Below are 17,945 nucleotides of genomic sequence, written 5' to 3' on the forward strand. Positions count from 1 at the left end.
TTCCTGAGGCTGAGAAGCTTCTGTAAAGCAAAGGACACTGTCACTAAGACAAAAAGACAACCCACTGACTGGGAGAAGATCTTCACCAACCCTGCAACTGACAAAGGTTTGATCTCCAAAATATATAAAGAACTCAAGAAACTAGACCGTAAAAGGCTAATCAACCCAATTATAAAATGGGGCACTGAACTGAACAGAATATTCTCAACAGAAGAACTTCAAATGGCCAAAAGACACTTAAGGTCATGCTCAACTTCCTTAGCGATCAGGGAAATGCAAATCAAGACAACTTTAAGATACCACCTTACACCTGTCAGAATGGCTAAAATAAAAAACACAATTGAGAATTTCTCCTGTGCCGGCTTCCTGTTCCCCAGTGACTTCCGTGTTGCCTTGCAGGCAAACGTTACGTCTCCTCCCCAGCAGCCCAGATCTCAGGCTTCTGGCTCCCCGCACCTGCCACATCTCCAGGCCTGTTTCCTCCCTCACTGAGAACAGGAAGCCTTTAGGAAACCTCTGCCCCCAGAGGTAAAGCAGACTAACGAGAATAAAGGAAAATCACCTACCATCTGTTAGATGTCTGCCAGCTGCCCCGTGCCCTCTCACTCTTCCCTGTAAAAGACCTACATGGTGTTGCCCAAAGCCCACTGATTCCGTTCTCTCTTAAACAAAGCAGCCCTGTGGGGTTTTTTTATTTCCAATAGCCTAATGGGTCTTTACAACAGTGTACTAGTAATGTTCGGTTGTTTGTCTCATCTTGGAAGAACAAACAAACAGTCTCTTGACCCTTTATCTAGACTCACTCCCCCACTCTTACTCTGACCCACCTTTAAGTCAGAACTCTTGGGACAAGTTGTCACCCTGCCTGTCCTTCCCACCCCCTTAAACCCTCCACAGCCAGACCTTTACACCATACACCAAAATTCCCTTTGTCAAGATTCGAATGGTAATCATGTTGCTAACCTGAGTTGTCAGTTTTCTTTTTCTTTTTTAATTGTTATTTATGCACACAGGTGTTTTGTCTGCATGGATTCTATGCAGCTGCCCTCGGAGCCCCTGAGTTATCCACGTGGGTACTGGACATTGAACCCAGGGCCTCTAGAAGAGCAGCCGATGTTTTTAGCCATCGAGTCATCTCTCCAGTCCCCAGCTGTTAATTTTTAATCTTCGTCTTATTTGGCCTGTCAGTAACTGACACTAAGGCCCCTTGAAACACTTTCTTGATGTGGTTCATTGTAGACATCTTGTTTTTTTTTTCCCTGCTTTTGTAACTTCTCTCTGAACTTGGCTTGTTGCTAAGCTTTGGGGGTCAACTTTGACCTCTTTGTTGTGCGTGGACTACTGGACTTGAGCAAGAGTTTAGAGGCTAAGACCATCTGTACTGGTATATCCAGCATTCACCCTTGCACCTTGACCTCTCTCCTGAAGTTTGGATTTGTACATGCTCTTCTTTCTCCTCACCACCTATACTTGACTGTTTAATAGGCATTTCATGGTTACTATTCCAGATCTGAATTTTGCATCATTCTGTCTATCACTAAACTCATTTTGCCCTTTTTACTGTTGGAGCTAATGGAAGCTGTACAATTTCTGTTACACAAGTCAAAAGCCTTAACTTTTCTTCATCTCTCCTTTCTTGGACCCTTCTTTCTGCCTCACTCCCTTTGAATAGATTATCCTCATCTCTTGCTCTGATGATAGTCTCCAGCTCACCATACTTTATACGTAGCCTTTTACAATCCAGTCTTTTTGTTTGTTTTCTGGTTGATGTATAATGTACATTTTAAATGGGGTTCATCCAGAGAAGCTGTTCTTGTCTGATACTCAGCTCCAATAGGAATAGTCTCACGCAATGCTTCAATTAATCATAAAACCTGTTAAACATCCAACAGTGCCATAGTCTCTACTGAGTTCCTGAGATAATGGATAGGACACATCCTTGGTCAATTGTTGGTCAGAAAAGCCTCCGAGGTGCTGGAGAGATGGCTAGGAGGTCAAGAGTTGTTATGGCTCTTGTAGAGGAACTGGGTTTTACTCGCAGCACCCGTGTCAAGTGGCTCATAACTACATGAAACTCCACCTCTGTGGGATGAGACATCCTCTTCTGGTTTCTGCAGGCACTCACACTCAAGTGCACGTACCCCTCCCTACAGAGATATATGCATATATACAAAAAATAAAAGGCCTGGGGTACCACATGAGAAAACTAGTGATGAAAACCAACCCTGAGGCAGAAACACTGAATGTTCATCAGCTGGTATGCAGAGAAAAAAAGTGGCGCTTCTGTACAAGACAGTGTTACACAGCCATAGAAAACAATTAAGTACTCAATATTTGCTACAACCTGGATGAACCTTAAATAAGCCAAGTGAAAGGCCAATCACGAAGTACCTTATACTGTGTGATTCAATGTCTGTGAACTATCTAGAATGCACCAGAGAGATGGCTCAGTGTTTAAGAGCTCAGCTGCTCTTCCAGAAGACACAGGTTCAAGTCCTAGCATGCACATAGTTCACAGCCAACTGTAACTCTAGTTCCAGGGAATATGACACTTTCTTCTGGCCCCTGTGGACATCAGGCATGCATGTGATACAGACATACGCAGGCAAAATACACATACATATAAAATAAAAATAAAACATAGTTTTAAAAAATATCTGTGCTCCATAGAACCAAAGGCATAAGGCAGAGAGTGTAGGTGCCTTATATCTTTGGGTGGTAATGTAGGTAATGGAAGAGGCCATGCGGAGTGACCGCTAATGGGCTCAAGACTTCTCTTCTGGTTGTGGTGATGGCTGTACAATTCTGAATACATTAAATGGTGCTGAATTGTGTGCTTGAATGGATGACTGTATAGTATTTGTGCTGGTTATGTTTCACCATTGTGAAACATGCTGGAGTCATCTGAGAAGAGGGAACCGCAAGTGAGAAAATGACTTCATCAGATTGACCTGTAGGCAACCCTGTGGGCTGTTTTCCTGATTCATGATTGGTGTGGCAGGGCCTAACCCACTGTGGGCATTGCTACCCCTGGACTGGTGATCCTGGGTTGTATAAGACCGCAGGCTGAACAAGCCAGTAAAGCCACACTCTTCCAAGATTCTGCTTCACTTCCTGCTGACTTCCCTTTATACAGACTATATCTGTAAGGTGAAACAAACCTTTCTCTCTCCGAGTTGGTTTTGGAGAGTGTATTTTCACAGCAATGGAAACCTAACTAGGACACTATATGACTCATATCTTAATAACAGAAAACCAAAACAAACCACAATTACCCTGCTGGAGGGAACACAGTGCCATGGCTGAGAAGTGAACAGAGGATATGTCAGAGACAAGGCTGAACGGACAGGTGAAATGACACTAGTTTCTAATGAGGGTAGCAAGTGATGTGGTTGCCCTGGCATTGTGATAACAGGGACTGAAGCTAGGGGATATGGGGAGAGTGGAGGTCAGATGGCCAGTGTCAGGACAGTGGTGGAGCCCTCGCAGGGAAGAAGACGCATGTGAACCATGTAGGAGCTGAAATACTTGAGAGCCTTTGAGTAGTGAGATCTGCTGTGGGGAGCAGAGCCAAGCATGAGGACATGACTCCCAGGAGTATTGTGTGGATAAAGGAGTCTGTGCCATTACCACCTGAGGTGGCCCACAGAGGCAGGGTTAGCAGGATGCTTTTAAAGAATTGGTCTGGGCACGCTGAAGTTAAATAAAGAAGCTGGGTCTTGCTTCATAGTTGGAAGAAATGGGCGGTATCCAAGCCTCCTACACTGACTGAGTCTGCACCACTAGCCTTCTGGTATTGCAAAGCAGTACAACATTTTATCACTTAACTACTAATGGGGAACCTTGGCTTTTGTCAAATCCAGCTTTGCCACATCTGCCAAGGAATCTTGGGAGAAAATGTACAAGTACATCTTCATTTGCTTAACAGGTGTACTGGGGTCAGAAGGAACCCTTCATTCTGTTGTGTTGAAGTCAGGGGGCATGGGAACCTGCTTTGTGCAATGAAATTCTGGAAAACGCACACCGTAGTGAGAAGGTTCCATTGCAGTGCTGTGGGTGATGTTAACTTTACTGACTTTACTGCACTCTAATATTTCTGATTTCTTGAATTCTTTTTTTTTTTTTTTACAGGTTACTTGTCTGCAAGACTTTTTTGGTGATGATGATGTTTTTATCGCATGTGGACCTGAAAAATACCGTTATGCCCAAGATGACTTTGTCCTGGATCATAGCGGTGAGGCAATTCATTGACCATCTCTGTAGCTCCTGAAAAGGCTCAGACTTTAGTGACAAACATGTTGAGGACATAGGAATACTGGAGAAAGATGACCCAGCATGGGTGGTGCTCATCTCTCATTCCAGCTCCTGAGGCCGGAGGATCACATGACTCTAGGAAGACTCTAGGCCAGCCTTGGCAACATAGTGAGACCTTCTCTCTGAAACATATGTTGAAGGATAATTAATAAACTGTCCATGACAATTATCTGAGATTTCTTTTTACATCAATTTTGTGTACAGCTTTAAAAAAATCATACATTGTTTATATATTTATAAAAATAACTTGGGTGGGATGAAAATGCCTGTTTGTTGACTAATCTATTAATAAGTTTTTAACTCTTTCAATGATTTCAAGTGATACTGGTATAGTAAATGATTATAAGATGGAAAAGGTAGCCGAAGATAATTTAGCCCTGGCTCTGCATCCTTCTAACTCTTACAGCAAATGAAGTTCTAATCAGTTAAGTCAGTCTTGTAGAATGGTCACCGTAAGTGGGACTAACCATAGCAATAACAATAAAACATGTTTAAGTGCTTACTACACATGCATTGGTAGGACAACTGTTGCTTTATGTGTAGTAAATTTATCAGAGCTAGTTGGATCGTTTGCTTTTTGTTGTTGATAATGGCCCTTGATAGCCTCTAAACACAGGGGTGGGGAGGGAGAGAGAACACTATTGACTTCCCCCCCTCTCAATTTCTAGTTATTTCACCTTCTTTAAAAATGGGAGTGATAATGGATGTTTTATAAGATTTTGTGAAGGTCAAGTGAATGAATATATATCTATAGCTAAGGATCCATGTGTGTCTTGCTATTTTTGTTGTTCTCCGTATTGTAGCACCATCATTACATGGTGAAGTGTTTACAGTGAGAGCCAATCTCAAATTGAATTCTACCACAAATACACTTATCAGGCACAAAGGTTTTTTTTGTTTTGTTTTAAACGTCAATCGTTTCATTGTGTTATCTTAAGAGCTCCATCTTAGGCTTCTGAAAGTATCACACATTAAAGAGGCATTAAAATGACAAAAATCAAAGGAAACATAAATTTGAAAACCTACTCCCTCCAAGCAAGAAGGAAGGAATGGAAGAAGGCCTGGTGTGGTGGTGGAGGATTTTAGTTCTAACACTTAGGAGGTAGATACAAGCCAAACTTTGTGAGTTGAGTTGAGGCCAGCGTGGTTTGCATAATGAGTTCTAGGGCAGCTAAGGCTACGTCTTTAAAAACAAAACATTCAGAATGCATAGAATTCTGCTAACCTAATTTTGATCAAGTCACAATTTCCCCCTAATTCTTTTTTTTCTATTTTTTTAATATTTATTTATTTATTTATTATGTATACAATATTCTGTCTGTGTGTATGCCTTCAGGCCAGAAGAGGGAACCAGACCTCATTACAGGTGGTTGTGAGCCACCATGTGGTTGCTGGGAATTGAACTCAGGACCTTTGGAAGAGCAGGACCTTTGGAAGAGCAGGCAATGCTCTTAACCTCTGAGCCATCTCTCCAGCGCGCCCCCCCCCCCCCCCAATTCTTAAAGCTGGATATGGCTCTGAAGTTCCTGGATATTGGGGTCTGTTTGGGGTAACAACCTCCACAGCACACTTTTAAGACACAATGGAACATAATCTACATTGCTAATGGCTTAGCAGAAACTGGAACTGCCCCATTTACATTAGCTTTGATTAGAGCCTTTCAGATGTTAACTAGGCTTCCCTGGTGATTATTCCCCTGATTTATACTTCACTTGTTAATTTGCCACCCTTAGGGACTAGATTAAAACTAACTCTCATTTTAATCTTTTTGCATAAATTGAAGTATTTTGAAGTAAATGATAGACAATATGTTTTCTGATTTATCCCTTATAACAAGCCTATGAAGCATATTTTATTCTTACACTAATATGTTAGGAAGAAATAGTGAGGCTTTGAACATAAGCAGGGTCTTCCTTCTAGCCGGCAAATGTCAAGCCATGACTCATCCCCAGTCTGCCTGACTGCAGAAACCTGTGGTCTTAATTACTCAAGAAGTGATGTTCGCAGCTGTAATTTGTTCTGTTCTCCAAATGCTGTCTTATTTGGTGGCTTATGGAAAGGTCAGTGTTATTGTTTAAAGCTATTTTTCTCATTTTTGCTCTTCCATGCTTTGGAGAGATGGGTAGCTAGATAGTAAAGAGACCATAAGTTAGTTTCTGTCCTTTTAAAGTAAGGATTTGAAGACGACGTTAAATTGCGGTCTATGCTGCCTGTGAAAGCTGCAAGCTGCCCGCAGATAGACGTGTGGTTTAACTGTGAATGATTCTATACATTCCCTTAGGACAATAGAGTTTCTGTGCTCATTAAGAACTTAGTCCAAACAATGACATGTCACAGATGTGTGGTCTAACTGGAGAGGTAAATATGACATGTACTTTTCGGAACTGCTGCTCCATACATTGAATTTAGGGAGCTCAGTGGCTGGCAGCTCACCAAGTCTGGCATTCAATTCACAGCACTAGAAAAATAAAAGGTAGAGTGGGAAAGAAAAGGTCAGGTAATAACTATGGGGCTGGAGAGATGCCTTGGTAAGGTGTTCAGTGTGTAAGTGCCCACCAGTTTACAGAATCCCTGAGTTCAGTGACAGCTTATCTCAATGTGGTGGAGAGTGATGAGGAAGGTGGCTGGCTTGACTTCTTGCATTCGTGTGATTGCACATACGCGCGCACACACACACACACGCACACACACACACACACACACACACACACACTAGTTTCAGGCAGCTAACCATAGCGCATGTGGTATGCCTTTGGTCATTGCTGAAATCTGCTTTACCTACAAATGCACTTTTGTTCTTTACAGAATGCCGCGTGCTGAAGTCATCTTATTCTCGAGTCTCAGCTGCTAAGCATTCTGGATCCAAAAGCCCAGGGCCCTCTCGCCGCAGCAAGTCACCAGCTTCAGGTAGTAACAGAAAAACTTAGAAGGGGGTGCTGTCTTTGGTTTTCCCACATTTTTACGAACTTAACAGCCTTTACCAGCTTGTGTGCAACCATGTTCTAGAACAATAATAGTAAGATGTTTTAAACAAAATTAGATCTGTCTTCAAAAGGCAAAAGTCTTTCAAAGAACTCTTGGACTTCGTTCTGACACATTTTCTTGTAGATAGCCTCACTGTCCAATCTTCCACTGATGTGTGCATAAATGTATTTCACATTCTGGGCACTGTATACTATATTTTGAATTCTCTGCTTCATAATTGTGGATATTTATCTTCCTAGAATTACTTCTTCCTGGTGCATCACACACACATACACACACAGTTCCATGCAAAAATTTTTCTCCTTGAAAACTTCCATAGTCTTTTTCTTCATCAAACAGTTGTAATAGCAGTAATGGTTATTCTCAGAAAGGATGACTTACTTAAGTTCTATAATTTTCAGATCCAAATCTTAAAAATTTTGTCAAAATTTACACTGTTCTGATATTTTTAACATTAAAAACACTAGTCAAATTATATCTCAGTAAGTTGGTTTGATGAATTGTTAGCTATTACAAATAATTTTGCTCATTTAATTTATTGTTAAGGAAATGATTTTAGAGAAGAAACATCTGTTTTTACAGACAGTATTCCTATTACTGCCCAGCCTGCTGCCCTTTGGAGTAAACTAAACTTTTTTTGAAACACAATGATGATTTGAGTGGTGAGTTATCGAAAGGTTTGAAATGTCAGACTGGGTCATTGTCTCTGCTGTTCCCACTGCAGCACCCGCCTCACTTCCTCTAGGGCAGGCTGTGTTACTGTCTTTTAGACCTGCTGAATAACCACTGTCCTTACTGTCTCCTCCTGCTCTGTGCATATGCGTGTGTACAGTAAAGAGGGCTGGCCACTCCAGTGCCTATTCTACAGCCAAATCCCCAGGTGAGCCAGGGTCCTTACAGCTTTGTCACTCCGCTGGGTTTTTGTTTCTGTCCTTTGCTGCATTTTTGTTTCCTTTGCTCCATTTCCATGAGTGTATCTGGTCTTCTCCTGTGGACATCTGTGCCATGTGCAATGTTTTACAGTGCACAGGCCACTTCAGCCTCTCTGCTGAACCATGTAACCTAAGAAGATTCCTAAATGCCTGTCTGTGTAGTCAAAGCACAGTGATCCAGGGGAAGGCAGCCACCTCCAGGATGTCTGTGTTCCAGTGAGCTGTAGAAAGTGTTACATGACTAGCCGGGCGATGGTGGCGCACGCCTTTAATCCCAGCACTCGGGAGGCAGAGGCAGGCAGATCTCTGTGAGTTCGAGACCAGCCTGGTCTACAAAGCGAGTTCCAGGACAGGCTCCAAAGCCACAGAGAAACCCTGTCTCAAAAAAAAAAAAAAAAGAAAGTGTTACATGACTGAAAAGCTAAAGTTTGTTAGCTGAGGCAGGCAGTGGTGGCATGCACCTCTAATCCCAGCACCCAGGAGGCAGAGACAGGCGGATCTCTGTGAATTCGAGGACAGCCTGGTGGTCTACAGAGTGTGTTCCAGAACACTGTTACATAGAGAAACCCTGTCTCAAAACAAAACAAGTTTGTTAGTAATAGAGATAATGGAAGGAATTCTAACCTCACACTTTGTTGATCCCTGTGTTAAAGGATTGGGAATCATTAAAATCTTCTACTTCAAAGTACTTTATGATGGCCTGTGCCAGACTAGGATAAAAAAGTGTTTTCTGTGCATAAAAAGAAGCAACCAACACTGCATCTTTTTAGTTGGGAAGCAATTGTTTTCATACAGCGTTCTACGCGCAGACTTTCTGCATAGGTGACAGTTGACACTGGGTTTTTTAACCAAAGGTTAAAATTGAACTTATTTAAATTGTATTGACTCTGTAGTGTCTTAAAAATGGAAAAGCTAATGGAACATTGATGTGTTTGGATATAGTTTTCTGGCACGGTGCTTCCTAGCTTTTGATTTCAGGTGACAGATTTATAGATGTTTGTCAGGAAAATTATTAAATAAAAGTAGAGAGAGTGGCTCAAGAGTCAGGTATGATTAACTTTGTCCCCTGAGATCTGAAGAGAAAATTTACTGAACATTTTGTGGCTACATTTGTCTTCAGACCATCTACTATTCTATAACAAAACTTAGTGAATACTTAAATGATGTGGGGTTTTTTTTTTTTTTATCTGAATTTGGATAGTGTCAGCCTCAGACTCCTCAGTGAAAGTTGTGAGACTTGAAAAAACACATCTCAGAAGCAAATGGTCTTTAGGCGAGGCCACTGGAAACATGCTTAGCACTTTAGAAAACTGAAAGCCCCTGCCGCTGTTGGCTGTCCACAGTGACTCTAAATTGTGCTGTGTTACCAGTAGTGTTTTCTCCTCATTCTCCAAAGGGCAGAGAGTACTGTTACAACCACACTATCAGAAGTGCTTGCTTGTACAGAGGCTTTGCTGTGCTGGTACCTGTAGTCCAGCTGTTTAGGAGGCTAAGGTGGGAGAGTTGTGAGCCTGAGCAATGCACCAAGGCTGTTGTTAAACAGCAGCAGCAACAGCAGCAGCAGCAACAACAACAACAACTTCAGGGATTAACTGAAATTTCAGACAGTAACTTTATAAACATAATACTGTTCATGTCAATCTTAGGATAGAAAGTGCTGCTTTGAGAGAGGTTTCTGAGTCTACGTAACCTTCCAACAAAACTGTGTAAATTTTAAGTTAAGTACTCTGTTAAAATACACAGATAGTAAAGTAGATAATATTTAGTCAGTCTAACTATAATCTGAGTCCTATAAATACTGCTCTTAGAGAATGGAGAGGTGGCTGAGTGGTTAAGAGTGCTTGCTCTGTGGTTGAGGACCAGCCGTGAGATCTTAGCACCAACAGCACAACCAAGTGTCCTATGGATGCTTGTGTTCCCAGTTCTGATGTCAGGTGGAGGCATGGTTGCTGGGGCTTGCTGCTTTCCAACATAGCAAAGAAAATACAAACCATGGATAGAGGGGGAGTCCCCATCTTGAGGGAATAGACAGAGAGTGATGGTGAGGACATTTGATGCTCTTTTCTGGCCTCTTTTGTACAAACTTTTAACCATTCAGTCAGCGTACACACACACACACACACACACACACACACACACACATTCCACACTTTTCTGAAATGCTGGTTTTAGGTTTCTAGTTGTGAATCTTTAAGCATAGTTTGTAAAGATAAAAAATATTCAGAGCCATCAAATGGAAATCCTTCCCAATGTATTTCTTACCTTTTAATTGTAGAAGGGGGATAAAGTCACCTGGAAGGAAGTTAGAGGAGGTGGTGGAGGGGTGGGAGTGCTGTGGACATGCTGGCTGGTCACCACACTTCCGCGGGTGCAGCCATGAAGGGAACAGATGTCACATGGCACCTTCAGGACCATGATTAGTCTCTGTAGAATTTCACAGAAACACACAAGTAAGGGAAATTAAGGACGTTTTACTAAGATTCTTAGAATGCTGTTGAAAACTCACTGGCTCCGAGAGTCGGTGTCTTATAATGGGAGCTCTCTGGGGGAAGATGGACATGTAGTTACTGATGTGGGGCTAAATCCCTAGCAGTGAGTTTCCTTAGCTAGACTTTTAGGAAACCTGTCTACTCCCAAACCGGCCTTGCGAGGAACTAATTTTTCTGTTAGTCCCACTCCGCCACCTTCTAATGCAGCCTCGCTCTCAGTGTGGTGCCAGAAGAAAGCCCACAGTGCTTGTGGACTGTGATTTGGTGACCTGTACAGATCTGTGAGTGGGATGAAGGGTTTTTAAAAAGTGAGTGAAATTGTCTCCACTCCCAGCAAGCTTCCTAGCTTTCTGCCCATAATGATCTATTTTATGTGAATCGCCTTGAAAGAGATTTTAGAGACTCCTCAAGAGCAGTTTTCAGGCTTACAGCAAATCTGAGCCAAAGATTCAGGTCTCCTGGATCTCTTTTTTGCACAAACACTTACAGCCTCCCTTATCACCACCTTCATGAAGAAGAGCGCAGTTGTTGCATCCAACACTTTATTATCACCCAGAGATCATGACCCGCAAATTACTCTTGATGGTTGTGCATTCTGTGATTTTGGCAAATTCACATAACAAATGCCCACCATCAATGTCATGCAGAGTAGTTTCTGTGCCTTAAAATCCTTTATAGGAAATAAGTAATTGGGCCTGCAGAGGTATCTCAGGCAGTAAGATGCCTGTTGAGCAAGCGTGAGGACCTGAGTTCAGATCCCAGTACCCTGTGTAAAGGTGGGCAAAGCCATGCATCTATAATCCCAGCACTGGAAGGTGGACACAGATAGGTCTCTGGAGCTCACTTTTCCAGGCAGCCTAGCTGAATTTGAGTTTATATTCAGTGAGAGATCTTGTCTTGAGAAATAAGGTGGAGGGCTTTGTCCTCCTCACACATGTATTCATACACATGAAGGAAAAATACACATGCACCCCCCACCCACCCACTAAAATCTATGTTAATCAAGTGATTTAGAATTAAGAATATTAACTGGGTGGTGGCGCATGCCTTTAATCTCAGCACTTGGGAGGCAGAGGCAGGTGGCTCTTAGTGAGTTCGATGCCAGCTTGGTCTACAAAGTAAGCTCCAGGACAGCAAGGACTGTTACACAGAGAAACCCTGTCTCGAAAAACAAAAACAAACAAACAAAAAAGAATTAGAAAAACTAAAAATGTGGGTTAAAAAATTTTAAATATTGAAAAATATCTACCCATCGTAAAAACACAAAATAATAGACAGAAATGACTTCATAAACACAGCCATCCCTGCTCACAAATGGTTTACTGTTCATATATGCTCCTCGGTCTACAATCTCTGCATCCACTCAGAACTGGCACTGCCTTTTAGTCAACTGTGCAGGATGTCTGCCTTCACATTTGACTTTATGCACTTAATTCAGGTGATCTAAAATAGCACTGCCTGCCTCCTATGTTTGAAAACAAAAGTGGACTTCATTCTGCTTTTCACGAAGATGAGTGGCAGCTTTCATCTGCTTTGGGCAGGAGCTTTTGAGGATTGCTTTTGAAGTAAGAGGGATTACAAGTTCTTTTCAGAGGAGAACAACGACTGATCCCAGATATTAACCAAAGCTTCTTGAGATCCCCGCAGAAATAGATCAGGATGATGGGATTGGAAGTGGGTGAAGGATACTGTGATGGTTGGCCAACACTCTGCAGGCTCGTGTCTGTGATTGACCTCCCCTACCAACAGGATTGGCTGTTGTCTGTTCGGCATAGACTCCCATTCGAGCTCTCTACCAAAGAGATATATGGAGGTGTAGAAGGTGGTACATAGAAAACTACCAGCATTTGCTAAGGAATGTGGGAAATTAAACTGTGAAGAAAATGGGAGGATTAGAAATAACTAGCCTATATTAAAAAGTATTTGAATAATTTATCTTTTAATGACCTTGAGTTAAATAATAGTATAAGAAGAAATAGTTACTTTCACTTTCCATTAAGAATATAGTTAAAGGTTAGGGTTGTAGCTCAGTGGTAGAGCATGTGCAAAACATGTATGGAAAGCTTAGCTCAGTCAGCACCAAAAACAGAATAGGAGGAAGAAGGCAGGTGCGTGCATGCGCACGCGCGCGCGCGCGCACACACACACACACACACACACACACTCAGATACACACGCATACATACCAGATACACACATGCACTCATGTTATTTGGACTGATTTGAAAGAACCATAAGCATTTCTCAGCGACTCACGTTGGTACACATCACGATAAAGATGGATAGTGGCAGTTTGTAATGGCTGTCATCACAGACCTTCATGACACGGTAGCCATTTGTCTGTGTTTTCTGGAAGGCAGGTTGTGTGGACAGTGTTTCCCGCTCACACCTGTAATTCCATGATTGTCTTCTATATTTGTTTATATCATTGTTGGGACACTATTATTGCAAATAATTCTAATTTCACGCCTTGTCTGACTTTGTCTGTATTGCAGTAAGATACATTGCTTTTGCTTTGTGCTGATTTGTTATCTGCTTTGGGCTTTAAATGAAGCAAAGCTTCATGGGAGCCTTTTTGTGCATGTGCTCGGTGTTTTCACAATCGAGTTGTTTGGAGTTCTGATGGCCGTCTCTCTGTTGTTTCCTGCCCAGTTAATGGAACTCCCAGCAGCCAACTTTCTACTCCTAAGTCCACGAAGTCCTCCAGTTCCTCTCCAACCAGCCCAGGAAGTTTCAGAGGATTGAAGGTATGAAGGGAGAGATGTGGCCCGTTTATGTAGTCTGTTATTTGGGTGGTTTAACAGATTTGTTTGTGAGCTTGAAAAGCCTGCGCTCGAGCCTGTCATCATATCAACCAGCCTCCTTAGCAACTCTCACCGTGTTCACATTCTGTGAAAATATAAGGTTGTGATGGGTTGAACAAAATGTGGTGGAACTAAGTATTATTCTAATTCTTGTAGAGGATTGCAACAGCAAAGCACTGGACAACACTGTAATTCATCTCAAAAGACCCTCTGCAATCATGATTTTAATTTCACTAATGTATTTTGACTTTATTGAAGTCTACAACTTGGGAGAAAGATCAATATAACATTGTAGGTGGACATCTGTCCCACCAGCAGCTAAAAGGTCAGAGTCTAGACTGTTAACCGCTCTCAAGGGTTCTCTCCTAAGACACACATTTTATTCTAACTGCCTTGGGTTCTCTGCTTAAAGAGGCCAGACTGTGGATGTCCTTCTCCAATCCTACAATACCGCATATGAATGCAGCAGTTATATTCCATAGGGATGCTACAAAAACTATGCATGGCTTTGTGTCTACAAACATTCAGCTGATTAGTAGCTTTATTTCATGTAAGTTTTTCTTCTTTTAGACAAACTGACAATTAAGAATTCAATCATGGTATAAACTGGCATCATCCAATTTAATACTTCAGGAAAATGCCTTTAAAATTTTAATATACTTATTTAAAGATTTATTAGTTTATTTTTTAATGTGTATAAATGTCTCCTGTGTGTATGTCTACTGCCATGAGAACCCAGAAGAGGGTGTCATATCTCCTGGAATTGGAGTTACAAACAGTTTTGAGCTGCCAGGTGGGTGCTGGGAACCAAATCTGGGTTTTAAACAGTTCTCTAAACTGCTGAGCCATCTCTTAAGCCCCTAAAATATTTTTAATTACACCTGTTTAGTGTGTGCCTCTGTGTGTGCGTGAGTGTGTGTTTGCATGCAGAAGTCAGAGCACAAGGTGTAGGGTCAGTTCTCTTCTGCTGTTGGGGGTTCCAGTGACCAACCTCGGTCATCTGGTGTCAGGCTTCACTTGGGAAATCACCTGATCCCTCCCTCCCTTCCTTCATTTAAGACAGGGTATCATTCTGTAGCCCCAGATTGCCTGGAACTCACCATGCAAACCAGACTGGCCATGAACTTACAGCAATTCTCCTTCAATCTAAACTAACTTATAAGACTAACAACTGTTTTCATCTTATCAGCTATAACTTGCCAAAAGGGAAACTTCCCAAAGTTAGGGTTGGGGAAGAGTTTTATTTTTGTCTTTCCAGAAGAATGAAGGGATCTGAAGACCACTGAACAAATCAGACATCTAAAGAAAAAGAATGAATCAATGAGAGAAAATGTTCCAAGAAAGAGAGTAAATTGGCCTATTGGTATATCACATTTTCAACAGGATAAAATTTCATAAATCTTCCCAGATGTTTGTTTCTGCTGTTCTCTACAGACATATAGTGCAAAATGGTCTTTTTGTAGTTCTAGTCCAGTTAAAAGTTAAAGCTGGATTTGGAGTTGGAATGTGGCTTTCTCCTTCTCTAAACCCAAGCATGCTTGCTAAAAAAAAAAAAAAATACAAAATCTCTGTCTCAGGTCAAAAGAACCAACTGATATGAGACAGAAGAAAAACAAAAATTAAGGGACTTTCTGTTGCCACTAATCTCATAACTTTGATTTTGACCCTTTAAAACTTTCCTTAAGGTACAAATATCATCTCAAATTTATAAAATTAATGTATATTATATATATTAAACTTTCTGTCATGATATTAATGGTTATATAGAGTATCAGCTAATTCTAGAAAAAGGCTTCATCTAGCTTCCTGTAGATGGTTTTGGATTTGAGTCTCTATCTGGTAACTAGGAATTAAGTTTTTATACTCTGAATGTATATAATAAATTATGGTCCTTTAACCTCTTCAAGATCTGCTGCATATGACATTTAAAATGTTTAAGTTTTCAGCAGTGAAGCAAGACTGTGTGTAACAGAGACATTTGAAGTCTCCAAAAGAAGGATGTGGCCTCACAATGATGGATTTGGATTGTGGACTGTTTCAGTGGGTGTACCCATCATGGCCTTGACCTCTTTGGTCATATTCTCCTTCTTCCCACTCTTCAACTGAACTTTGGGAGATCAGGAGCTCGTGGGAGCTCACCAACACCAGCCAGACTGGGAAGGAACAAGCGTAGGACCAAACTAGTCCCTCTGAATGTGGGTGATAGTTGCATAGCTGGGGCAGACTGAGGGGCCACTGGCAATGGCACCGGGATTTATTCCTACTGCATGTACTGGCTTTTTGGGAACCTATTCTTTTGGATGGATACCTTGCTCAGCCTAGATACAGTAGGGAGGGCCTTGGACCTTCCCAAAGCAATGTGCCTTTCCCTCTCTGAGGAGTGGATGGGAGTGGGGGGAGTAAGTGGAGGAAATGGGAGGAGTGGAGGGAGTGGGAACTTGGATTGGTATGTATAATGAAAAGAGATAGTTTGTTTTCTTTTTTTAATTTATTTATTATGAATACAATATTCTGTCTGTATGCCTGAAGGCCTGAAGAGGGTGCCAGACCTCTTTACAGATGGTTGTGAGCCACCATGTGGTTGCTGGGAATTGAACTCAGGACCTTTGGAAGAGCAGGCAATGCTCTTAACCACTGAGCCATCTCTCCAGCCCCGATAGTTTGTTTTCTTAAAAAAAAAAACAAAAAGTTCAAAGAAAACACAATAATATACATAATCCAGACTCTGTAATTTTCCATCTTTATGTGCCTTTTCTTTTCCTCTATGACTTTTTAATATTTTATTATCTTTACTCCTTTAACCTATGAGTGTCAGTATTATATTTATTGTCTCTTTAAAGACTTTGTTTTATTTTTAAAAACTATTTTCTTTTTATAACTGTCTATAATCTTTTTCTTCTCTCTCCCTATGTGCATTTTTTAAACACATTATGTCTTGTTTAGAGATCTTTTATGTCTGAATCTGTCCTGTTGTATATCTGAAATCCTTTTCTGACCAGGATCTTTTTTTAAAATGGTAAGCAGTGTGGTCACGGAGGCCCCGGATGCTGGCTCCACCTCTCTCAGGCTTTCAATATGATGGAGATATGTTTACCGCCAGTTCTGGGACTGCTGGATTGGAGCCGTGCTTACACATCAACTCTGGGAAACACCATACAACACATAAACCTTTTTTTGTCAGAGTAAAACCTAAATCTGCCATGCAGCATGCTGGGCGGTCTGGAAGTGTCTCTGTGTGTGGCAGTGGGAGTTCACAATGCTCTCCTGCCTGTGCCTGCCTAACAGACCTGATCTCGTTGTTTGCCCAGAGTGTTGAGCAACTGGCATGCTTGCTTTCAGCTACTTTCTTCCTAATCCTGGGCCAAAGTGGGTGTCGGGCCATGCCAGTTAGCCCCAATTGTTTGGGCGCCATTATGTAAACAGAGACTGTGCTTTCATTTCCTGGCCACCCAGACCCAAACAATCACACAAAAACTATATTGATTACAATGCTGTTTGGCCAATGGCTCAAATGTATTTCCAGCTAGCTCTTATATCTTAAATTAACTCATTTCTATTAGTCTGTGTATCGTCATGAACCTGTGACTTACCAGTGAGGTTCTGGGTGTCTTTCTCTTTCAGCAGCTCCTTGACATCTGCCTGACTCCGCCTTCTTTCTCCTTGCATTCAGTTTAGTTTTCCTGCCTATATATACTCTTTCCTGCCATAGGCCAAAGCAGCCTCTTTATTAACCAGTGCTAATAAAATATATTCACAGCATACAGAGGGCAAGCCTGTATATTCCCGGAGAATGACACTGAATTAGGTTAGCCAGGTGCTCATAAAATCAGAACCCACAAGGCTACAGTTCTTCCTACCTTCGTCCAGTTGGGAGCAAGCATACATGCTGACCTACTTCCTGCCTATGTACCTCCCACCTATGTGTGATCAAGCACATCCTTTCCAGTTGGGGTAACCAACCTTGTTTATCTTGGATAAACAACAGCCCCCAGCATTCCGTGAAGTTACTTGTTCTTGGCAAGCAGGGCTTATAGGTTGACTTGGCCTTCACACAGTTCAGACAGGAGTCTCCTTCACAGCAGGTGTCTGGCTACCTCTCATAATCTTGGCACCAAGAGTTCTTTGCAGTGAGGCCAATTCGTGAAGGTTTACAAGGGTGCTTAGTCTCCTGGTGCTCTCGGGCTTTTTTTTTTTTCCATCCTCTAGTTGTTAAAGAATTCTGTGAATCCCTTGGCAACTAAGACCAAAGTCTTTGATCAGAGGGTTGAGGTAGAACGAGAGAAGCTAGTGTGCAGCCTTGTGGACACCTGAGTCAGCTCTCTCTGGTTTAGAGGCAGACACAGGGTATCCAGTCAGACTGTCTGGGTTTGGTGTTGATGTGGCCTGCCACTGCCTATGTGACCTTGGGCAAGTCATATGTT

At 41.8% G+C, this 17,945-nt stretch overlaps 1 protein-coding gene across 3 annotated transcripts in view; it reads left to right on the forward strand.

The window, feature by feature from the left end:
• Positions 1-17,945, forward strand: part of Dclk2 (doublecortin like kinase 2) — a 123,984-nt gene that overhangs the window by 68,893 nt on the left and 37,146 nt on the right. For 2 of the 3 annotated variants that reach the window (XM_041658984.1, XM_041658986.1), the window contains exons 3-6: positions 4,132-4,234; positions 7,120-7,221; positions 8,132-8,179; positions 13,373-13,467. In XM_041658984.1, coding sequence (XP_041514918.1) covers positions 4,132-4,234; positions 7,120-7,221; positions 8,132-8,179; positions 13,373-13,467 — 348 coding nt within the window. The remainder of the gene's footprint in view (positions 1-4,131; positions 4,235-7,119; positions 7,222-8,131; positions 8,180-13,372; positions 13,468-17,945) is intronic. The other variant, XM_041658985.1, reaches the window with a different exon arrangement.

This window comes from Microtus oregoni, unplaced genomic scaffold (genome assembly GCF_018167655.1).
Source record: "Microtus oregoni isolate MIOR12 unplaced genomic scaffold, Mior012 000010F_ref0000083, whole genome shotgun sequence".
Taxonomy (NCBI): domain Eukaryota; kingdom Metazoa; phylum Chordata; class Mammalia; order Rodentia; family Cricetidae; genus Microtus; species Microtus oregoni.